Source organism: Vollenhovia emeryi, unplaced genomic scaffold (genome assembly GCF_000949405.1).
Source record: "Vollenhovia emeryi isolate VEMERY1.0 unplaced genomic scaffold, V.emery_V1.0 DF939154.1, whole genome shotgun sequence".
Taxonomy (NCBI): Eukaryota; Metazoa; Arthropoda; class Insecta; order Hymenoptera; family Formicidae; genus Vollenhovia; species Vollenhovia emeryi.
The window spans coordinates 51,907-72,439 of NW_011967212.1; the positions used below are offsets into that span (position 1 = coordinate 51,907).

The 20,533-nt window shown below is 34.1% G+C and overlaps 3 protein-coding genes across 7 annotated transcripts in view; 2 read left to right on the forward strand and 1 right to left on the reverse strand.

The window, feature by feature from the left end:
- The window catches only part of LOC105565304, a 4,645-nt gene extending 3,885 nt beyond the window's left edge, over nt 1-760 (forward strand). The window contains exon 5 of the mRNA XM_012018389.1: nt 723-760. Coding sequence (XP_011873779.1) covers nt 723-760 — 38 coding nt within the window. The remainder of the gene's footprint in view (nt 1-722) is intronic.
- A 165-nt stretch (nt 761-925) lies between these two features.
- On the forward strand, nt 926-2,627 carry LOC105565216 (transcription initiation factor TFIID subunit 8). Its single transcript, XM_012018219.1, has 5 exons — nt 926-1,117; nt 1,400-1,686; nt 1,812-1,962; nt 2,052-2,195; nt 2,279-2,627. The coding sequence occupies exons 1-5, from the start codon at nt 988-990 to the stop codon at nt 2,455-2,457; spliced, it is 891 nt and encodes a 296-aa protein (XP_011873609.1). The 5' UTR covers nt 926-987; the 3' UTR covers nt 2,458-2,627.
- Nucleotides 2,628-4,128: 1,501 nt separating this feature from the next.
- LOC105565219 (vinculin) lies at nt 4,129-20,493 on the reverse strand. 5 transcript variants are annotated; one of them, XM_012018222.1, is made up of 18 exons: nt 20,086-20,493; nt 15,791-15,898; nt 14,672-14,817; nt 14,309-14,585; nt 13,714-13,914; nt 13,399-13,639; nt 12,812-13,044; nt 11,570-11,936; nt 10,857-11,285; nt 10,255-10,346; nt 10,080-10,173; nt 9,416-9,454; nt 8,778-8,849; nt 7,885-7,908; nt 6,933-7,057; nt 6,596-6,835; nt 6,401-6,491; nt 4,129-4,632 (listed from the first exon to the last, which is right to left on the reverse strand). In XM_012018222.1, exons 1-18 carry the CDS (start codon nt 20,140-20,142, stop codon nt 4,463-4,465), a joined length of 3,006 nt encoding a protein of 1,001 aa, XP_011873612.1. In that variant the 5' UTR covers nt 20,143-20,493; the 3' UTR covers nt 4,129-4,462. The 5 variants fall into 5 exon arrangements, with proteins under 5 accessions (XP_011873612.1, XP_011873611.1, XP_011873613.1 ...); XM_012018221.1 differs by lacking the exon at nt 4,129-4,632 and adding an exon at nt 5,179-6,205 and having other exon boundaries at nt 8,778-8,846; XM_012018223.1 differs by lacking the exons at nt 4,129-4,632; nt 8,778-8,849 and adding an exon at nt 5,180-6,205.
- Between the last annotated feature and the right edge of the window lie 40 nt (nt 20,494-20,533).

Below are 20,533 nucleotides of genomic sequence, written 5' to 3' on the forward strand. Positions count from 1 at the left end.
CTTAAATACCGGGAACGAAAACTGCGAGGATGATTTAGACAATATCTTGTTATACTTAAGTGCATTGAATCGCGATGAAATAGACGAAATTGAAGAAGAAAAAGAAAGCAGTTTTTTTCAAGAGTTTACAATGGACGATGTAGATTATCAGAAGCTTGATCTACTAGAAAAAAATTCTATTAGATATGTATGCGGATTTCTAATGAATAAGTGTTTAAAAAAACATTCTTGTTCAATTTGCGAAAATTATGTTATTGATGACGTGGAATTTCACGATGCTACAATTTTTTCGTTTTTTAAAGTATATCAGAATAATACTTCAATTTTTGTAAATTTAAACATGCCTCATGATAATTTCATTTTTTACATATGTTCGTTGGATGCAATTTTTAGAGAGCACTTTCAAAATTTTATTTCAGAAAAAAATGTTATAAAAAAATTTTTAACTGAAGCTATACCAATTACATTCAATCACCCTTGTAAAAGTTTTCCACATGTTTATTTAAAAAAATTGTTTTTTCGAATGCGGCTCTATTATACATTAAAATTCATAAATTACAACTTTCGATCTACCAATAACCCGAATAAAATGATAATTTGGAGGCATGAGTAAATTCTAGAAAAGTGCGTATAATAGTTCTATATAATTGTTACGGCTAGTAAATTTAACACGTTTTGATTGTTTATATAATTGACAAGCGAAAGTAAATATATACTTTCAGATGTACATACGTTAAATAAATTGAAGAAAATTGTCTGAAAAGTGTCAATAACGAATATATATGCGTCATTGCCTTACGTTCTCGACTGTGATTGGTCGATTTTCTTATGCTTACGTTTTACGTCCTTACGGAATTTTATGTGTGAAGGCCTGAACGTGGCTAATAAAGAACAGACCCACGATCGGTACTCCAATTCCCCTTCCACATCTATATGTTCTAACTGTTCTAAGTCGAAGAAGAAGAAGAAGAAGAATACGCAAGGAAGATGGATACACAAACAGTAAATACTAGAAGAAGAATATTGAGTCAAGTAGTTTCCAGCATTTTAGTAGAATGTGGTTATGAAACGTGTGAAAAACAAGTATTAGGAACACTTACCGAAATGCTACAGTCATGTAAGACTCAAATTTAGACTTCCACTCAACTAACCTCAAATATAAACTTTACTTATATATATAATATATATATATATATATTTGTTATTACATGTAGTAACTATTTATACATTTAGCTACATATTACATATTACCTGATATGCAATTTTGTAACTATATAAACTCTTGATTTTTAATGCTAATTTGTATTTTTTTACAAAAAATAAATAGCAAGAAATGATTTGATCAAGTTCAAATTTAATATTATAAACTGACCGTTTTCTTCTCATGGACGGACTGCAGTTATTATAGAGATCGGAGCCTCGGGGAGAAATTATTGTGAACTTTCGGGGAGAACGGAACCTCTTATAGCTGATGTGATACTGGCATTGATTAACATGGGCATCAAAGTGGACAATATAGATACCTATGCAAAGCGATCAAATAAGACAATCTTGCCGGCGCTCCAACAACAGACGCAGGCAAAGCAATTGAATATTTTGCAAGCTGGCGTCAAGCAGGGCCATCCGTCGCACATTCCGAGCTACTTACCATCTTTTCCAGACCCACACGCGTATATCAGAACTCCGGTAAATATTTACAAGTTACTATTACACTGTATGTGTATGTACATACAAATTTGTACACTTTATTTTTTACATGTAATAAAACATATTGAGTAACATATGTGAAACTAACAGTGGAAATATTGCAGACGCATAAACAACCAGTAACAGAATACGAGGCAATCAGAGAAAAGGTAGCAACGCAGAAACGAGACATCGAGAGAGCTTTAACGAGATTTATTGCCAAAACAGGAGAAACGCATAGCTTATTCCTCACAGAAGATAACAGCATGTTCCCTTGTGAGAAAACTGTCGCTTGCATTGATTTATTGAACATTTCAATGAGGCGACACAAGAAAAATCTCACCGCGTATCTGTTTTGCTTTCAGTGATATCTTGCAAACCACAATTTCCGAGTTACATATCTGCTCTTCTGCCACAAGACCAGATATTCGAGCCAGATCCAGACTTTCAGTTTGACACAAATCCGGTGAAGAAAAAGAAGGAGCAACAAAGCGAAGAAACGGAGGAAGGTAAGTTGTTTGTATGTTGTAAAGAAACATTTAAACGTCGTATACAATTCAGTTAAGAACTTGACATAAATTTCTACTTGCAGGTAATCAAACGCAAAATGAAAATATGGAGCAAAATGGTGAAACCACTACTCAGCAGGATGTTATAGATAATCCGTATCTAAGGCCTGGAAAGATGCCAAAAAATAAAATGCCAAGTATGACGATGCCTGGACAGCAAAATTCTGTTAAAAAGGAGTCACTCGAATCTCAAGTACCGTGACATATAATATCAATTAATATGTAAAATAAGATCCAAAGAAATTTCCATTCATAATACTCGTCTTATGAATTGAAATTCTTGAACTCGTCTTCAATAATGTACAGGTACTATATATTATATTTTATCTGTCTTTCACATGAATTATAAATAAAAGTTAAGTTACGACGACAAAAGTTGGACTTTTATTTACTCATATAGTTACATAAAAGTACAATATTTCAAAATACATTTATCACTAAAAATTAATACGTATCGTAACAATCCCTGTCATCCATTTTTAGAATTGATTTACATTCTGTTGTATATGTACGTATCTATGTGTGTGTGTATATACATACATACAAGCTACATATACATGTATACGTATACACACATATAACATATACTAAGAACTAATTATTGCCATATAATTAGAACTTTCCATTAGATAGCAGTATTAATTGAATCATATTGCACATGTTAGCACCATTAAAAAAATAAGGGAACGTAAAAACCAAAAATGTGATTCATAGTATTATTACCATATAACTTATATAAAAATAGATATTTTTATTGTATTCATATGTACAATTTATAGTGGCAGATATCTAAGTTTATTATTTGCTGATTTTGAAAGCGCAACCGCTTTGTCAAAATTCCCTTTTTCAATTAGAATATAACGATAAGAAACAATAATTACATATAATAAATAATAAATTATATATAGTATTATTTTTAATACACCAACATACACAAAATGTGTGTGATTTGACACTCTACGTTTTTAAATTTAATACAGTTAAATTTTATAAATTTAAATTGTTCTTTAAATGTGTTTGTATCTCATAAATACTAAAAATGATTCAGTTTTATAAACTTAGATAATTCTACCATGTACATATATTTTTAATTGGTGTGTATGCCTATATACATATGACTATTTAATGTATAGCAATTATATAATTATATTCATACTTAATTTGTAAAAATATGACATTTTAGTCCATATGATATTATTGTACATATACAAAAAAGATAAAAATGTTATAAATATATGGCTTTTACAAATATAATTATGCTTAATTTTATCAAAAATGTTTTCATTAACATTTGTTTGGACAGTAAATATTTTAATACAACTAGAAAAAAAATTAAGGCAGAAATATATGTATGTCTATCTGTCTGTGTGTCTGAGTGTAAAATATACTATTGCTATCATATTACAACTACTATATATGTATATATATATAGTAGTTTTCTCTATCTATATATTATATAATATTACTGTTATTAAATTATTAGTCTTTTTAATGTAATATGCTAAAAATCTTTCATCTAACATAGCTAACTAAGAGATCAATGATTAGTTTTCAACTTATGCGATTAGATTCGTGATAATAAAATTAAAAACTTTGTTACACGTTCGGTTGTTTCATTATATGTCATAGAAAAATCGATCAAGTGTTATAAAATTGTAATAATGAAAAATAAACATTATTACTGCTTAATTATCTACAGAAGATTGTGCGTTTTAGAGAATCTGCATGTGTACGTGAATGTTATTTCCTTTTGAAACATTTCCATAAAAGCTCGTAAGTGATCATGCGAGAAGAGTAAGATACAGAAATAAATTAATTTAAAAATCTATTAAATGTAATATGTAGCACATAATTAGTACTTGCAACACAGAGATATATATCATTGATTTATTCCTAATACATAAAAATTATATGAAAAAATTTCTGCTAATATTGTATATGCAGCACATACATATACATACAATATATATGGGTCATCTCATGTCAAATCGGCCACCGCCCTGCCCAAAATTGTATTGAAGTAAATTTAACTTGTGAGAAGTACCAAAATTTTTAGTTAAAGCTTCTAGTTTTCGATGTTGTCTGGCGATTATGAATATACACACACACACACACACATATATATAAATATATATGTGCTGTATATGTAAACACTAAGCAAGATCTTGCGTGTTCTTCTCTTGAAAACTGTATTAGTCTTGCATTACTTAGTATTGATACCACGGCTGACGACGTACCCAGCGCAACTTCATACCAGAAGCTGTACGAATCTTTATACTGGCGCATTCCGCTGCACGTACCGTTTCTTTCACGCTTTGCATTAGATTCTGGGCATTTCCGACAAGCATGTCTGTCGCTTCTTGATCTTCCTCCGTACCTGTGTTTACATTACAAAAAAGTCTATCAGATTAAGTTGGAAAAATAACTTTTCAATACGTCTAGATTTACATATATTTCGTTCATGGACTTCTAAAACTGTTATACTCTGCCACAAAATCACTTGATTATAAAATTATATTTTTATAATACAGGATCGATAATAATGTTTTATCTAAATTATCTAAAGTATCAAATGGCATCATGTCAAGTAAAAAATGGATGAAATGATAATATGCAACAATACAAACGTAACGTCATTCTACACTACATAATAGAGCTGAATAGACGAATATTGTTTTAAGTTTATAAGTGCTAAAGTGCAAGTAAAATATAATTAAATAAATTATAATAGTAATATAAAGTACGATTTACATGCAGCATATAATCAATTATCTCTTAAAGTAATATATAAATATCTAGAATATAAATTTAATGTATAGATAATTCTACTAAAAAAAAAACGTGATTCCGTTTTTTCGAAATTACTGTATTTTGAAAAATTTTATTTTTCAAACCGAGAACTTTTATAAAATCGTAAGCTAAACATGCGAGCTATGGTAATTACGTACAAATACATGCATAGACAAGGTCGTCGATGTCGATCACTGTTTCGAAATAGAGGGTGAGAATGAGATGATTACTTAAAGAAAGCTTTCGTGAAAATAATATGAATCGCTTAAATTTTTAATGCATTCGTCTGTTTACTATAGTACATACGAATGATAAATCATAAACTGTGTTGTACTATACAGGATGATTTTAGAAATTTAAACAAGAAATATCTCTCTTATGGTTGACGATAAAGGAAAACCTGATAGAGAAACAAGTTGAATAGCGTTATGAAATCAAACTTATACATATATAATGTCTATAATGTTATTGTTTTTCACGAAAATGCACTTCCAATGTGCAACGATTTACATTGCGGGTACATGTTATTTTAACGAAAATATATCACAGAAAGTCGTACATTGTTACACCATTTAACTTTTTTCTTTAAAATAGTTTTTTTATTATTGACCACGAGAGATGGTTTAAATGGCTACAATTGTACTATACATATAGAAAATATGGTCTGCTATATTTTCTATGGAATTGCTATCGAAGAAATTTCCTACCTAAAAATTTGCTACAAATTTTATGATTCACTTACTGCAGCCAATCAATTCATCTACACCACGATGAGCAGACGCATACCAACGGCATACCATTTAAAATGTAAATTAAAACACCAAAACCATATTAGCCTTCTCTCATAGATCGCTAAATTAATGAACTGTATTAGAACAGAATTTGCCGATATTATATATGTAATCTACTATTACATACATAATATGAAAGATCATATATTCAACATCGGATGATAGTATATCACTTTCTTGTATTCCATTTCCGAAAAAGAAGTAGAGGATGCATGCTGTGTCTCAAATGCTGTGTATATTGCATAAAAATCATGTCTTTAAATTGAACGAAAGAAACAACATCGAAAGAGAGAGAAATAAAGATAACATCAAGCAAGTTTACAACTTTTTTACCATAAAGCATCAGCTCTTCCCAGGTCGGAAGTGTCTCTATATACAAACAATTTAATTTCTTTGTTAATTACATGATTTCTCTTTCAATTAAGCAATGTTTCATATAGAGATTACATCATCCTAGGGTCACTAATGAATATTCCTTAACAGTTAATTAGACTGGCGATATCATGATCTGTTATTGAATATAGTCAATATGTAAATATATGCAAAAGAAAATGCAAACGATACCTTGTGCTCCAAGCATAGTAGCCTTGACTGTAGACAGTATCTTCAATTGTGTTCCAATGGTAGGTATACGCTCGCAAACTTGAAGTAGATTCTAAAAATTGATTACAATTACACAATTGCACAGAAAGTACGTGTAAATTGTAATAAATAATGTTATTTCAATGAAAAATATCAATGTAATCAGCAATAACAAACCGTTCGAATGCGTTTATCAGTACACTCTCTCGCCAGCTCCTTTGCAAGACGAGTTACTTCCTGGGAAGCTTCCGCGATAGCTTTAGCGCATGCGATAAGATCCCGTTTATTACCACCCTCGCCTCTAACTAAGCCCGATAGTCTACCCATTAAGATAGCCATTTTCTTCGCCGCGGCAATAATTTCATTGTCCTTACTGGACCATTGCCGTACTTCTTGATGTAAACCGTGGGCAGCCATCTATATAACAAATCTCACAATGTAACTTCACATACACAATTTTATTATGTAATTTTCAGACAAACAAATATGTACAATAATCGAACATTCCTCTTACCATTATTGGTTGATTGGGTTGAGGAGCATGCATAAACATTTCTTCTTCGTCGTCCGTTTCAGGAGGAGGAGGTCTCGGAGGTGCGATATTACTTCCTGGTAAAGGTGGACGAGGAGGTGCTACTTCTATGCACAGTAAATAAACATATCATTTAAATAATGTTATACAATTTTGTAATACCGATTCCTTTCCTTGTGTAGAAAAAATTTCAAAATATGAAAATCTAAAACGGTCTGTTACAAATAGTCATAATAAAGGTTTGGTGCAAAACTCTTTATCATTACAGAGAGCTTACAAACAAATGCAAATACTGTATAAAACAAATAGATAAACTATTGTAGATACGAGAGATTTGCAACGTTTAAAAGTAAGTTGAGATTAATTGGTCGGCACCAACAATTTTACATAGTAGTGAGCGTCTACGAAGAAACGAAGAAATCGCTGAAATGTTTTTTATCAAAAAGCTAATAACACCATTAATTAACAAACTAATCCTGAAAATTTAAATGTAACGTAGAATCGTATAATCAAATCTATTTATTTTTATCTTTTGACTCTATCTCACGGATAATTATGACTCGCTTATCTACGAGTTTTTCTTATTATTATAATGTTTTCTTATTTAGTTCGTTAATTTATTCTTTTCCTCTTTTACTAGATGACTAATTAATAATTTTAATCTCTGATTTTGTTGATTTGCAGTATTGTTACTTGAAAAGGACCTGAAGTAAGGTCGAAAGTTGTAACGAATTTAATAAAATTCGCCAGATGGGTTGACATTAAGCTTACTATTTTAATGTTTAAAAGGAATATTATTATTTGTTACTTAATGAAACAGTTTCTTCACAGATTCCTCACACAGCATATGTTATTAACAAAAAGAAAAAAGTGGAAGAGTGATAAATAGAATTGTATTGCTATTATAAGAATGCAAAGATGTTTAAATAATTACCATCGATGTGATAATCGTAATAACCTAGCAATCCATGTAGCATTAAAAGCAAAAACGCACCACATTGAAATATAAGACAAATCTTGTAGAAAATATTTCTACATACATTTCTACACGTAATCATATATTAGATTCATTCATAAATAAGCCTCATTTTACCTAACAAACTGAATTTTTATATATAAAAATCTTATAATAATACTAGTACTGATTCTTAAATGATATCCTCTCAACTGCTCGAAGCAGTTAAAATAATTAGCTATTGTGGGTAAAATATTAGTTTCTTAGAAGAGAAAAGAAATTCATTGTCAATAATATTCTATAATAGAATATACTTATGAATCAATCCAATATTAATATGTTAGTATCATGCTGATTTTGAATGTAAAACTAAATAATTATTTCAACACATCTCAATGGACTATCGTTAAATCATTTTTCTATATGTCATAATTATTATATAATGTCCAAGTATATGATGATGAAAGAAACTATAAATTAATGAAAACGTTAATATTATCCATGAAATTATAAACAAATCGCCGTGAAACATTGTGAAAATTGTATGATTAGGAGCAAAATGCAGTTTAATTTATTAAATATAGGATAGAAGTTCATCTCAAATATATCTTAAACTTATGCAAATGCATAATAAAAGTAACATAAGTAATTACTTATTTTAAAAGTAATAATACATTACATCTTTATTTCTTTCTATTTTTTTCTGCCTATTTCATATAATCATATTCATAACGTTCTATTTGTGTGCGCGTGTGTGTGTGTGTGTAAAAACATGAGCTTTATCTTCAATTCATCGCATGCTTCATATCGGAGAAAGGAAACATTAAAACATAAAAAAAACAATAATTATTCATGGAAATGTTATCAATTACCTCCATCATGAATTGATTTGTCTAACTCGTTGTCAGAAGCCAATTCTTGATGCAAAATATCGGGGTTTTCTACTAACCGGAGTAAATATAGTTAATATTACAATCTAATGAGCAATAAATCTAAATTTTCAAACATTATTACTCTGATCTGCATTTTACGTATGATAAAGATGAGTGCGAGAAAATACTGATGCAATAATGTTAATGCAATTTTATGGAATGTACTGTGAAGTGTTACACAGCAAATGTGTGTGCATGTGTGTTTGTGTGCTTATGCGCGCGCGCATACACACAAACGTTATAAGCACATGTACATACATTTGTTTACCATATACTATGTTAAATTACATACATACATATACAGGGTGTCCCATTTTAACTTGGACAGTAAAATATCTCAAAAACTAGTCCAGCAAAGAAAAATGTCTCAAACAAAAGCTCTTGTCTGAAACATGTTTTTCTATCTTGCATATTTTCGGAGTTATTCAGGGCTCTCCATCTTTTTTAAACACCCTGTATATGTATATATGTGTAATTCAGTCTTTATCATTTTTTTAAATATAGATTCGAAAATAAAATGTATATGTAAAATTATATTGCACACAATCATGCATAAATCAAGTCATCAAAACAGATACCTTTAGTTTTGGAATAATTATATCGGATTGGAAATTGATCTGTAAAAGATATATTCAGCAAACTTATTTCGTTACTATTACACCGACATTGCAATGTGATATCTTATACTCTCGTCTAAATATTACATGTTTTCTATTTAAAAAATTTATTTTTAGACTATCTATAAAAATTAATATTATTATTTTAAAAAGTAATATATCAAAACAATACACGTGATTTGACTTAGCAAGTAAAGATTAAATATTGAATTTGGTAGCTAATATTATTAATAGAATTCTATGCAATCTAATGACTATATTCGTATTTATATTTATTAATTTAGTCCCATGCTTGACACATAATAATGTAAAAAAGATAAAAAATTATTTTTAGAATAAGAAAATGCTTCATAATTTATTTCCTATCTTGTCATATTTACAAATTATAGAATTCAATAATCATGTAATGCTATAATTCTATATAAGAAATTACTAAGAATAAATTTAACAAATAATTATTATCTTTGTAAACTAACTCTTTTTCCTATAAAAATTATATGCCAATTAATTATTAAAAATGATTACCAAATCAACTTTATTTCGACTTGTTTTAAAAACGGCTTATTTTGTCAATTACTTCTTAGAAATATTTCGTATATGTAACATATCCAAAAAATAAACTTACCGTCATTAATATGTAATTGCGACATTTCCAGAGGCGGCACCAAATCCGGCTGAACTACAATGGCTTTACGAACTTGTCCAACATTGGCTAACAACTAAAAACACACCGCAATAAAATATACACGTTCTATATGTAAATTTTTTTTAAGTATACTTGTAACACAAAAAATACACACCGCGCGATTATTTTCTCTCCAGCGCGATATCGCAGTGTTATCATGAATGTTCATTGCCACCAGTTTTGCATCTTGGACCATTGGAGCGACGCCTAGATATATACATAACGATAAATTACAGAAAAATTACAAAAACAGTCTCTTCAAGTTTTATATTTATAAGTTTACTTGAATCACTTTTCGATAAACAGTTATAGTTCAAAATAAAAGTCAATTCTACAGTTTTAAGAAGAAAGTACAATGCATGTAACTTTTTGAAATTAAAAAATTTTTTAATTTTATGAATTTTTTTTTAAATAAAACCATATTTGTCTTACATAATTATACTTTCTTCTTTCTCTGCTCCTGCCTTCCTCTCGCACTCACTCTCAAAAATTTATAAAAAGTATCCAACACAACTTTTCAATAACTTGAAGAGAGGGAGAGACAAATTATGAAAAAAGATACATTTTCAATAAGAGAAACATGGTTTCATTGAAAAAATATCGATACCGTCCGCAATGTGCTGTGAATGTAAGTGATTTCAATGTATTTAGGCGCAACATATACATATATTAAAATCACGAGAAGAATTGTTAAGTATTAATGTAAATGGTACGTACTGCTTTGAAGAACATCGGTGGCATGATTTACTCTTTGTATAAAGGCGGGATCCTCGCTGTTGTCGCTCTCCTGCTTCGCTACGAGTATAACTCGATTCGCAAGGCGCGCGATAGCCGCCGTGTTATCGACCATCTTCTGCGGCAGGGCCTTGGCGATCGCGTCCTCGCAGAGGAACGTGTGCTTCTGCATCTGCTCCTCGGACGTACGGATGAAATCGCCGCTGTTGGTCGCCTCATCGCACAACGCCCGCGCCCGTTGCATAGTTTCCGCGTATTGCTGCCGCAAATTTTCGAAATGTTCGTCCGCGGCCTTACTGTCCGGATAAGTCATGCGAATCCGTCCGGCGTTAACCAGCTGCGGCGTCAACGATTCCACCTGCGAGGCACTAGTGGTCAGGGCCTCGGCTAGCTTCTTGTTTCCTCCGCTTCCTGCAAATTTAATCTTTCAGAAAGAAGAAAAGAACGAAAGTAGAGGAATATGTTTTTTTTTCCAGAAAAAAAGGACTGTCTTAAATAATAGATATTACGGACAATTTATGAGCGTACATAAGATTGGGGGATATGATAAAAAAACATTCACGTAACAAACAAAAAACAAGTAGGATTGTCTCATATTATTCCCGAGTAACTCTGAATCTTTTTCTTCGGAAGAGTCAAAGGTAATTGTGAATTTTTTAATACGATACGTATGTCAAATGTGCGGTATTACGTACCGCCAGCCGCGACCATCCTCGCGGTCTTTGCCGCTCTGCTCGAGAACGTCTGCAACGCGCATGTTTTATCATTAAAGTTCTGATCGCGTCCTGGTGTGCCCGCGGGAGTTAAAACCGCATCCGTGAATTGTTTCAAGGGCGTAGTGATGTCAATAAAGTCCTCGACGACACGAGACACAACGGCCTGCTGTATCCTGTTCTTCAATTCGTAGAGCTTGTGAGACAGCTGCCGCGCGATTTCCTGAGCGCGCGGGGTGTTGCCCTGGCCATGGGCGCAGAGGTCGGCGAGCTGATGAGACAGGTTGTCCACTTCATCGCACAACTGTAAGATCTCCGCCTTGTGTATACCCGGTAAGCCCTCGGCCACCTGTTTCCCGAACATAAAATTGTCGCTGTGATGACAAAAGACACGAAACTTTCGAGGAAAATTGACGTGGAGCGCTGCGGGCATCGCAGATTTTCTCTCGATAAAAGACTCTGAGATAATTTAGAATTGACATACATAGTTATCGTTGGTACACGTGTATTAAAAAAAATATGTATATAAACATAATTAATTTTTGCAAGATTTTAAGTGTGTTTGAGCTAAGCTTGAAATAAAAATTGTAAAATTTGAACTTGAAACCCAGCAAGTAAGTTTTACTTGACATTTATTAGTAGACTTTTCGTACGCGAGAGTACTTAAAAAATTTTGTTGAAATCAATCTCGTCTAAATTTATAAATTAAAGAATTTATTTTTATAAGATTTTAAATATATTTAAGCTAAGCTTGAGATAAAAATTGTAAACCTTGAATTTGAAGCCCAGCAAGTACTAAGTTTTACTTGAAATTTATTACGAGACTTTTCGTACGCGAGAGCACTTAAAAATTTTTCTTGAAATCAATCTCATCTGAATTTATAAATTGAAAATTGGAGACGCGCTGTTAGAATTTAATTATCCGCGATGCTCGAAACACCCCGTATAGCTCTCGGCGATAACATCGATCATAAATATTGTATCTTGAGAAGAATAACGAAATGTATTTACGGACTCACATTTGCTATAGGTTGCTCATTCTTTCTATGCGCAGCATTGAAGATATTAAGCATTATAGAGTGAATACGACCGATTTGAGGTATCATATAAAGAATCAACAATAATAATAAATGCAGTGTTACTGCATTTACATCATGTACGCAGTAAATACTTAACATGGCTGAAATGCTTGTTACATACAAGTGGGAGATGATTACATCGTACCTTTTTTCCCTCGTGTATTATTAAAGCTATAGCCCTTTTACCGAGTCCCTTATCATCGTGCTGCGGATTCAGAAGCCATTTATTCGCCTGTTCCAATCGACCTGCCACCGTGTGCGCCGTTTGTGCGGTCCCCGATTTATCCGCTGCTACCAAAGCGGAGGCCACCAAGCCGCGGAGCTCGTTTAGCTTCTCTTTAATACCGCGTGCTAAGGCTTCCGCTTGGGGCGTAGTGCCTTTGTGGACACATACGTACGATCATTTAAACTTAATCAAGTCTAAGATTACAGTAAATAGATATCAAGACACTCACGATATTCAATTTTATATAATATGCTCAAGTAAAGGCTGTACAGCCTAATAATTTAGTAATGTAACTACATCATCAAAGTCAATACATGAAAAATTCAATATTTGTTACATTTATGTAATATAAATATAATTCGAGTCAATATAATTAAACCAAACGTTTCAATCTACCTTGAGATCATCCTCAGTGGTGCTTAAATCGAGTCTTATTCGTACTGAACGCATACGTGACGTATTGTACAAAAAAAGGGATCGACGTGCAATTGTATATAAAAAGTTACCTTTTTCGTTTTGGCGCAATTCGCAAAGAGCGTCAGTCATGGTGACTATCTGCGAGGCCAGTTTAGATATGGGCTCTGCCTGCGACGGAGGCAGATAACGTTCCGCTAAGCGCAACGCCTGTTCTATGATCTGACGAAGACTCTTCTCACCTACGCCACCCCTCAGAGCCAGTCCGTCATCCAGCCAGTCGTAAGCCGCTCGTATCCTGGACTCTATGGCGCTCTGAGCCTTCTTCAGTACCTGGCGTAATAAAATATAATACGTTTATGTTATTTGAGTCGCAACCGCGTCGAACGAGGTGCAAAGTGACTTACAGTCAATTGATCGGCGTCCCACTCCTCCTCGTCGTACGTTGTCAATTGCAGCACCCGAATAATTTCATTCAACTCGTCGGACATTCTACCGGACAAGTAGTTGCGATTTTCTGCCGCCTCGTCCGCGCCTTTCCCACCTTGCGAAATAATATGGATGAAGATCTTCATGGAGCAGATCAGAATTGGAGCGAGTGTCTTTACCTGCGGGCACATTAATTATTAGTATCTCGAGTCGTTGGACGGACGCTTGATATTTTACACTCTAGCAGCATCAAACTACAATATATTTATCTTATACATTCTTTATCTAAAAATGGGTAATAAATATAATAATACGCCTCATGCGCTTTAGTCAGGCTGGATCTTAATGCTTATTTCAATAATATTTTTGCGTATATATCTTTTTTTTATCGCAGCAAACTACGCGTCGATAACTTTCGGTCTTGAAACGCAATCTTAAGCTAAAGTCAAAATGGAATGCCTAATTAAATTGATAATCAATTTAATAATATTCCAATTTTGGTATCCTTCAGAAATAGACCGTAAAGATTTCATTTGGATAATAAGTATCTAAATATAACCCTCCAACACTCACTTGTTCCAAGCAGCGCACCAATATCTCCCGATGTACTTGATGCGTCAACTCCTTTTCACGAGCGCTCACCTCCCTCGACACTTTGCTAAGGCACGGGCTTAAATTCTTAAGAAAATGCACCAGGTCCTCCATCGTCTCGATGACCTCCGTAACAGCCAAATAATCCAGTACACGTTTGCATTCACGTATGATCTTTCGCACTTCGCTTTCATCGAAACACAACAGTAACGAACTGGTGCCTTGCAAGATACCACGCGAGCCCTCTATAAGCTTTTTTCTATAAAATAAAACAATAAACTGTTGCAAACTGATATTTGAGAATTTTACATGGTATCCTCATATACAAGTTTCATAAAATTCCACCTAGCAGGTCCAGAATACGGATCTTCCTTCAACATGGCCGATGCTTCCTCCAGAAGACGGGAAGCACCTTCAACGCGCTGCAACGCCGCTGGCATGTCTTGCTTAAGTAAAGCGTCGTCGGATGAGTTTATCGTTTCTTTCCCGACCTGCAAATTATAATATAGATGTAAGACATATGTAGTCCGAATACTCGAGTCTATCGAGGATAAATTAAAAAAAAATGCCTGCTACAGACTTTGGATTGCGATAGAATCCGTCAGCGGAAATACAACAGATTGTAATAGCATTACATTAAGTACTTTTCGAGTTATAAGGCTTAAAAAATCGGTTGAGCCAACCACTGATGTTGCCTTCACTGGCTGGATGAACCACCGATCTTTCAAGCCTTATAACTCGAAAAATACTCAATGAAAAAATACTTTATTATAGTGTTTTGGAAAGCTCTCGAGATAAGCTACAAGAATGTTAATGAAAAATAGGGGGTTCCATTGAAAAAAAAACAAAGTTGACCTTTATATGAACCTTGGCACGTTCACCCAAGGTCAAACCAATGATACCATCTTATGTTCCCCTTCGAATAAAACAACTTTTGTTTGAAACGTTTTTGATACAATCCTTAGTTTTCGAGAAAAATCAATGCATCACTTAAAATGGGCCACCCCGTATAGAATTTATGTAAGAATGTATAAAAGAGAAGAAGGGAGGAAAAGATGAATTGTATATTAAGTTTCTGAATTACAAACCAAATCCCACTTCTTGGCTGTAAGTTGAAGCGAATGAATTATTATCTATCATTTAAATGTTTATGAAATGATCTGGCGGATTCTGTCTCTGACCAACTGCCAACAAAGTGTGGGTTTAATCCAAATCGGACCAAATATACCAGATCTATTGCAATATCTGAGAAAATCTGTTGCCAGTTTGCAGACAGTTTACTTACTGGGATTATAAATAAAATGAAAAAAAATGGAATAAGTAAATAAAAAATATACACAGACATATATGTATATAAAACTTATTATATAAAATTACTAACATAAGTAAAATGTAGCCCAGTCAATGATATTTCTAGTATTAAATTATTTATGCAGTTTCAGCAGTTTCAGTACAAACACTCACCTTCACAAGATTAGTCACGGCCATGCTAACGGCCTGTACAGGCCTTCCCAGATCTGGCATCGCATTTCCATCCTCAGCTTCTTCATGTAAAATAACAAGTCTCGATACCTACAGAGAACATAATAATTATTAAGACAGTTTTGAGAATGAGTGTTAATCCACGTGGATTGTAGAGACAACAAGGCATAAATTTATTAATTTGCGTAAATAACATTATATAAAGTCGCATGTAAATAAAACTGCACGTTCTCTGCATAGTTCTGCACCAACCCCATATTTATACAAATATTTATAGCTGGTCACCTTTCCTTAATTTTGATTCAGTTTCAATTTGGTTATATAATATAAATAAGAAAAGAGTGTTAGCCTTTAATTGACTCTTGATTATGATGATAATTATCCAAAGTCATAATTATCCAAAAGAGAGCACCCCCATGGAAATATTTTACTGAGAATACAAGAAAACTTTGACAAAATATTTTTGAAAATCTCTGTCGATCGAAAATCTCTCCTGCTTCATTAACATTTCATCGATATTTCAGTGAAAAATCATTTTCATTAAAAAGTAATATAATTTTTAGTTAAATTCAGTAATTCAAATTTCATATCTAAATTATATTTCGTAATTTTTTAATTACCTTTCAATAGTATACCTTGCTTTTCTTATATTTCACAGCAGTGTACGTTATAAGAAAAATCATGATTTATTTTGAGTTACATTCAGTAATTCTTCAATAAATTATTTCACTTCTCTACGATTTCGTAGCAAAATATTTCCATCGGGGCAGCCCGAATGCATGGCGGAATACCACGTAATCGGGACCGCAAAGATCAAAGGGGCCGACAGAGAGTGGACCTACTAGTTATACTATGACGATTGTAGAAGAGAGACCCGCATTATGAGGTAGGCTACTAATATAAAGTAGCGGGGTTTCTGCTAAACTAATAAGCGCCATCGGTTGGTTCCACCATGAGCTTATTACTCTTGGAGTAAAAACTATTTGGTGAAAAATTCATTGTTCAATCGTGCGCGTAGTCATTATGAAAAAAGATTTAAGAAATTGGATGTCGTCAAGTTCTATCGAGGTGAGTTTTTAAACCTTTTTAAACATTTCAGCATCTTAAGGTTTATTAAATTCCCTTCAAAATAAGCTATTATATTTTTTAATCGTGCCTACAGATATCCGGCAATTACAAAAGATGAATTCGGTATCTCATACACGGGGACTCTCCTCTACTTGTGTCTATAAAAAAAACCTGATGTGTAATTACACAGTGTCCATTCATAAATGTCTGGACAAATATCTCGCAACCGGTTGAAGTCCCAAGAAAGTTTAATGAAAGAAGTTTGTTTGCGGTTTTTAGTCTGCAACAAAGCGTACGTGAAAAAACTTTTACTCGTAAACTTTTTATATTACGAATGTTATCATCATTTTTAAATAGATACTTATATCTTTTGCATATATATTTTTTTTTGTAGTAGGAATAAATATAAATTAAAATCATATTTAGTAAGCATCTTTTAGTTTCAGTTGAAATGTAGGAGAGAGGGAAGGGGAGCGAGAGAGAGAAAAAGAGAGAAGGTGAACAACAAACAATTTTTTAAATAAAAATTTATTAGAACACACAAATTGCTCGGATAACACAAGACCGCTGTGGCTCTTAATTAAAAGTATTACAGCAGAAATGCTGCAGTCAACAATGAGAAATAACGAGCAATTTATGTGTTAATGAATGTTTCATGAAAAATTAGATTATTTTTTCCGACATTCCAACCCAAAAAAGCTTACACTCTAGTTTGCTACTTTAATAACTTGAGATGCCTATTATCTCGCTGCATAGTAGCAATGTTTCACTAAATATGATTTTAGTTTCCATCGACTCCTATTAGATAAACCCAGAAAACATTTTGCGCGCAACCGTCTGAGGTAGGATTTTGCTTGCGTTGTTAAGCCCTTTTTGTACGTGGCTTGTTAGACATTTGCACGTAAAATTATACGTATAATACACGAACCACTTGCGTGCACAGACTAAACGTGTCTTACGAGCAAAACTCGGGCAACTCTCGTATAAGTTTGCATGCATAAAGCAAAATGTGCGCGCAAACACTGTTATCTGAGAATGTACCAAAAACATAGATATCCATTTAAGAAAACTACAGTGTTCTTCATACTCAGTTAGCATTTAGTCGGCATTTTGCTGATAACTTGCTAAAAAAATGTTGTATGCAAGTTTGCCAACGAGGTAAATTCCGAGGTGTAAACCGCCGTAGGCATTGTGGTGTACAAATTTCGGGCATTACTAGGCGTTTTTGGGGCATTAGTGGGTGTTGGCCTTGCTGGGGCATTGCAAAGAATCTGAAGAGATAAAACAAGATAAAATAAGATAAAGCAATGCCCACTTGGCATTAGTAGGCATTGGTGTGCCTTGATTTTCGTCAGCGGTTTACCCCTCGGCGAGTTCTCATTTGATGCAATATTGCAAGCAGAAGAGACACGCAAACCGCGGCAGCAACTTTACGGTAACTTGGTGGCAACAGTTGCGACAAAAATGTATGAATTTGGCAATATTTTGGCAGAGTTATTGTTGACAACTTTACGAACACTTCTGCCGCAAATATTTTTGCGATTTTGCTGACAAGCAAACAAAAGTTTAATTTAATAAATATCTGTGCCATAATCTTGGCAACGAGGTTCCTACCCATATAGCACCGAAGCTTTCAGAAACATTTCAGAAACGTTGCAACATTGCTCGGTGCTGTATGGGTACACACAGAAAAATATATACTACCTGCAAGTAAATATTAATTGTTCCATTAAGTATTTGATAAGTTTATATATCCGTAAATCTATCATAATGTCGTCGCAAGTGTGATATTTACTCATATTCTGGTTCTTAGTAAGTCTAGTACTTGAAACAAGAATACATAGAATTATTTGAAGCAAAACAATTTTGTTTCTTCTGACTTTATTAAAAGAAGCATACGGAATTCTTCCATAAGTTTTCTAATTTTCTTCAAAGAAGAATAAATTCTTTCTTTGAGTATAAGATGGCAAGCTTTTCTAAGACTAGTAACAAGTATATCTTAAAACTATTGTTAAGAAAATATTCTTTGTTGGAGCAAACTATTACTTAAACGGAATAAAATAAACTGAGTAATTACTTTTCTTGACTGTACAATAATATTTTTCTGTGTGTAGCAACGTTGAAAATGTCGTGAGTAAAAAAATCTTTACGTGCGCTTTGTCTCGTACTAAAAAACGTCAAAAGTTTTCTATTAATATTCTTGTTATAATAATATATATAATATAATATATATTATAATATACATATAATAATATATAACCAAATAGAAACGTCAAAAATTTTTTATTAAACTTTCTCGTTATAATATATAATATAATATATATAATATACATACAACGGCATATAATAATCTATATCCAAATAAAATGACGATAAACTCGAAAGTGTTGTCAAGTGGTTTTGCGAGAGGCAAATTGGGCGCTGCAAAAATTACATAACACGTACGTTGGCCGCGTGTTTCGCCTTGTATTTATATGTAAAAATACACGCGTACCCTGACTCACGAGACGCATTGAGGTACGAAACGAAAGTCGGCTCATTAATATTCTAATATGCGCGAACGAATACAGGCGTGGGACGGCGCGACACCGCACACGTGCCACCGACATGTCCTTATTTGGACAGGTGGAATTGCAAGAGGGAAGATTTTCTCCCTCGGCGCCCAGGAGTATTGAGTTTCGTTTTTAGAAACCGCGCGCGCGACACGCGCCCGAGAAAGATGTGGATGTATGCAGCCCCCCCGTTCTATATGCAGGCTATGATGTCACAGTTCTATAAAAAGCATTTTGGACGAGACAACGCGGGGTTACGCGCGCTGTAAATTCAACCCGCGTCAAAACACGGACGCGCTCGCGTATGTAACCGCCCGCCTCGCCCGAGGGAGAGAACGGCCGAATTTCATCGCCGGCGCTCAAGCGCGACTTTCGCGGCGAGCAAAACAAGGAGCGGTATTGAAGGCGGTCGGCGTGATGGTACGCGTCGATTGATTAAAAGCGGCACGAAACGTCACACGCGGTGAGAACGTCGGTCCGCGCCGCGACGATCCGACGAGAAGCAGCGCGGTCTGACCCTCTCGTTCGCGACTTTTTTTTTTAATTTACAAACGGAACTTTGGCAATTAGTCGAATTAATCGCCGAGTGAATTTCTCGACGAGACAACCCCCGGTGGTGGACGACTCCCTCGTGGAGTCCTGACACTTGAATATTACCTGCTGAGCCACCGGCTCGAGGATACTCTCGATAGTCTTGGTGTGGAAGACAGGCATTTTGCTCGGCTCCTAGATTACGGTGCGACGAAGCAACGAGAGACAAAAGAGGGCGAGAGCGAGATCGAGGAGTTCCTTATACGCGAGATCACGCGCGTGACACGCTGGAGACACGGAGCGGACGCCGATTTACCGAAGGACGGGGTTAAACGACACCCATCTCAAGGGTTCTATGAGAAAATCCGCCCGCAAACCGACCGCCACAGTGCCACACACACAGTCACAATCACCGCGAGAATCTTGGCTCTTCTGGAGCCCCAGATGATCCAGTCGCGTCAGTCGCGATTGCAGCGACGGAGTCTACCGCGGCTCCGTCTTACCACGGTGTGTACAGTGGCGTGACTCTCCGTCGGCGCCTTTGATGCTAGGCGTCGGAGCGCGCATGCGCGAA

Bases quoted from the DNA above. Each gene is read 5' to 3' on its own strand.
- LOC105565219 (XM_012018221.1), bottom strand. From the start codon at position 20,142: ATGCCTGTCTTCCACACCAAGACTATCGAGAGTATCCTCGAGCCGGTG. The intron at 11,937-12,811 runs GTACGATGTAAT...TTCGGGAAACAG, and splicing joins TAATACACGAGGGAAAAAAG to GTGGCCGAGGGCTTACCGGG. The intron at 10,347-10,856 runs GTACGTACCATT...GTATATATCTAG, and splicing joins CACCGATGTTCTTCAAAGCA to GCGTCGCTCCAATGGTCCAA.
- LOC105565216 (XM_012018219.1), top strand. From the start codon at position 988: ATGGATACACAAACAGTAAATACTAGAAGAAGAATATTGAGTCAAGTA. The intron at 1,118-1,399 runs GTAAGACTCAAA...GACGGACTGCAG, and splicing joins TACCGAAATGCTACAGTCAT to TTATTATAGAGATCGGAGCC. The intron at 1,687-1,811 runs GTAAATATTTAC...GAAATATTGCAG, and splicing joins ACGCGTATATCAGAACTCCG to ACGCATAAACAACCAGTAAC.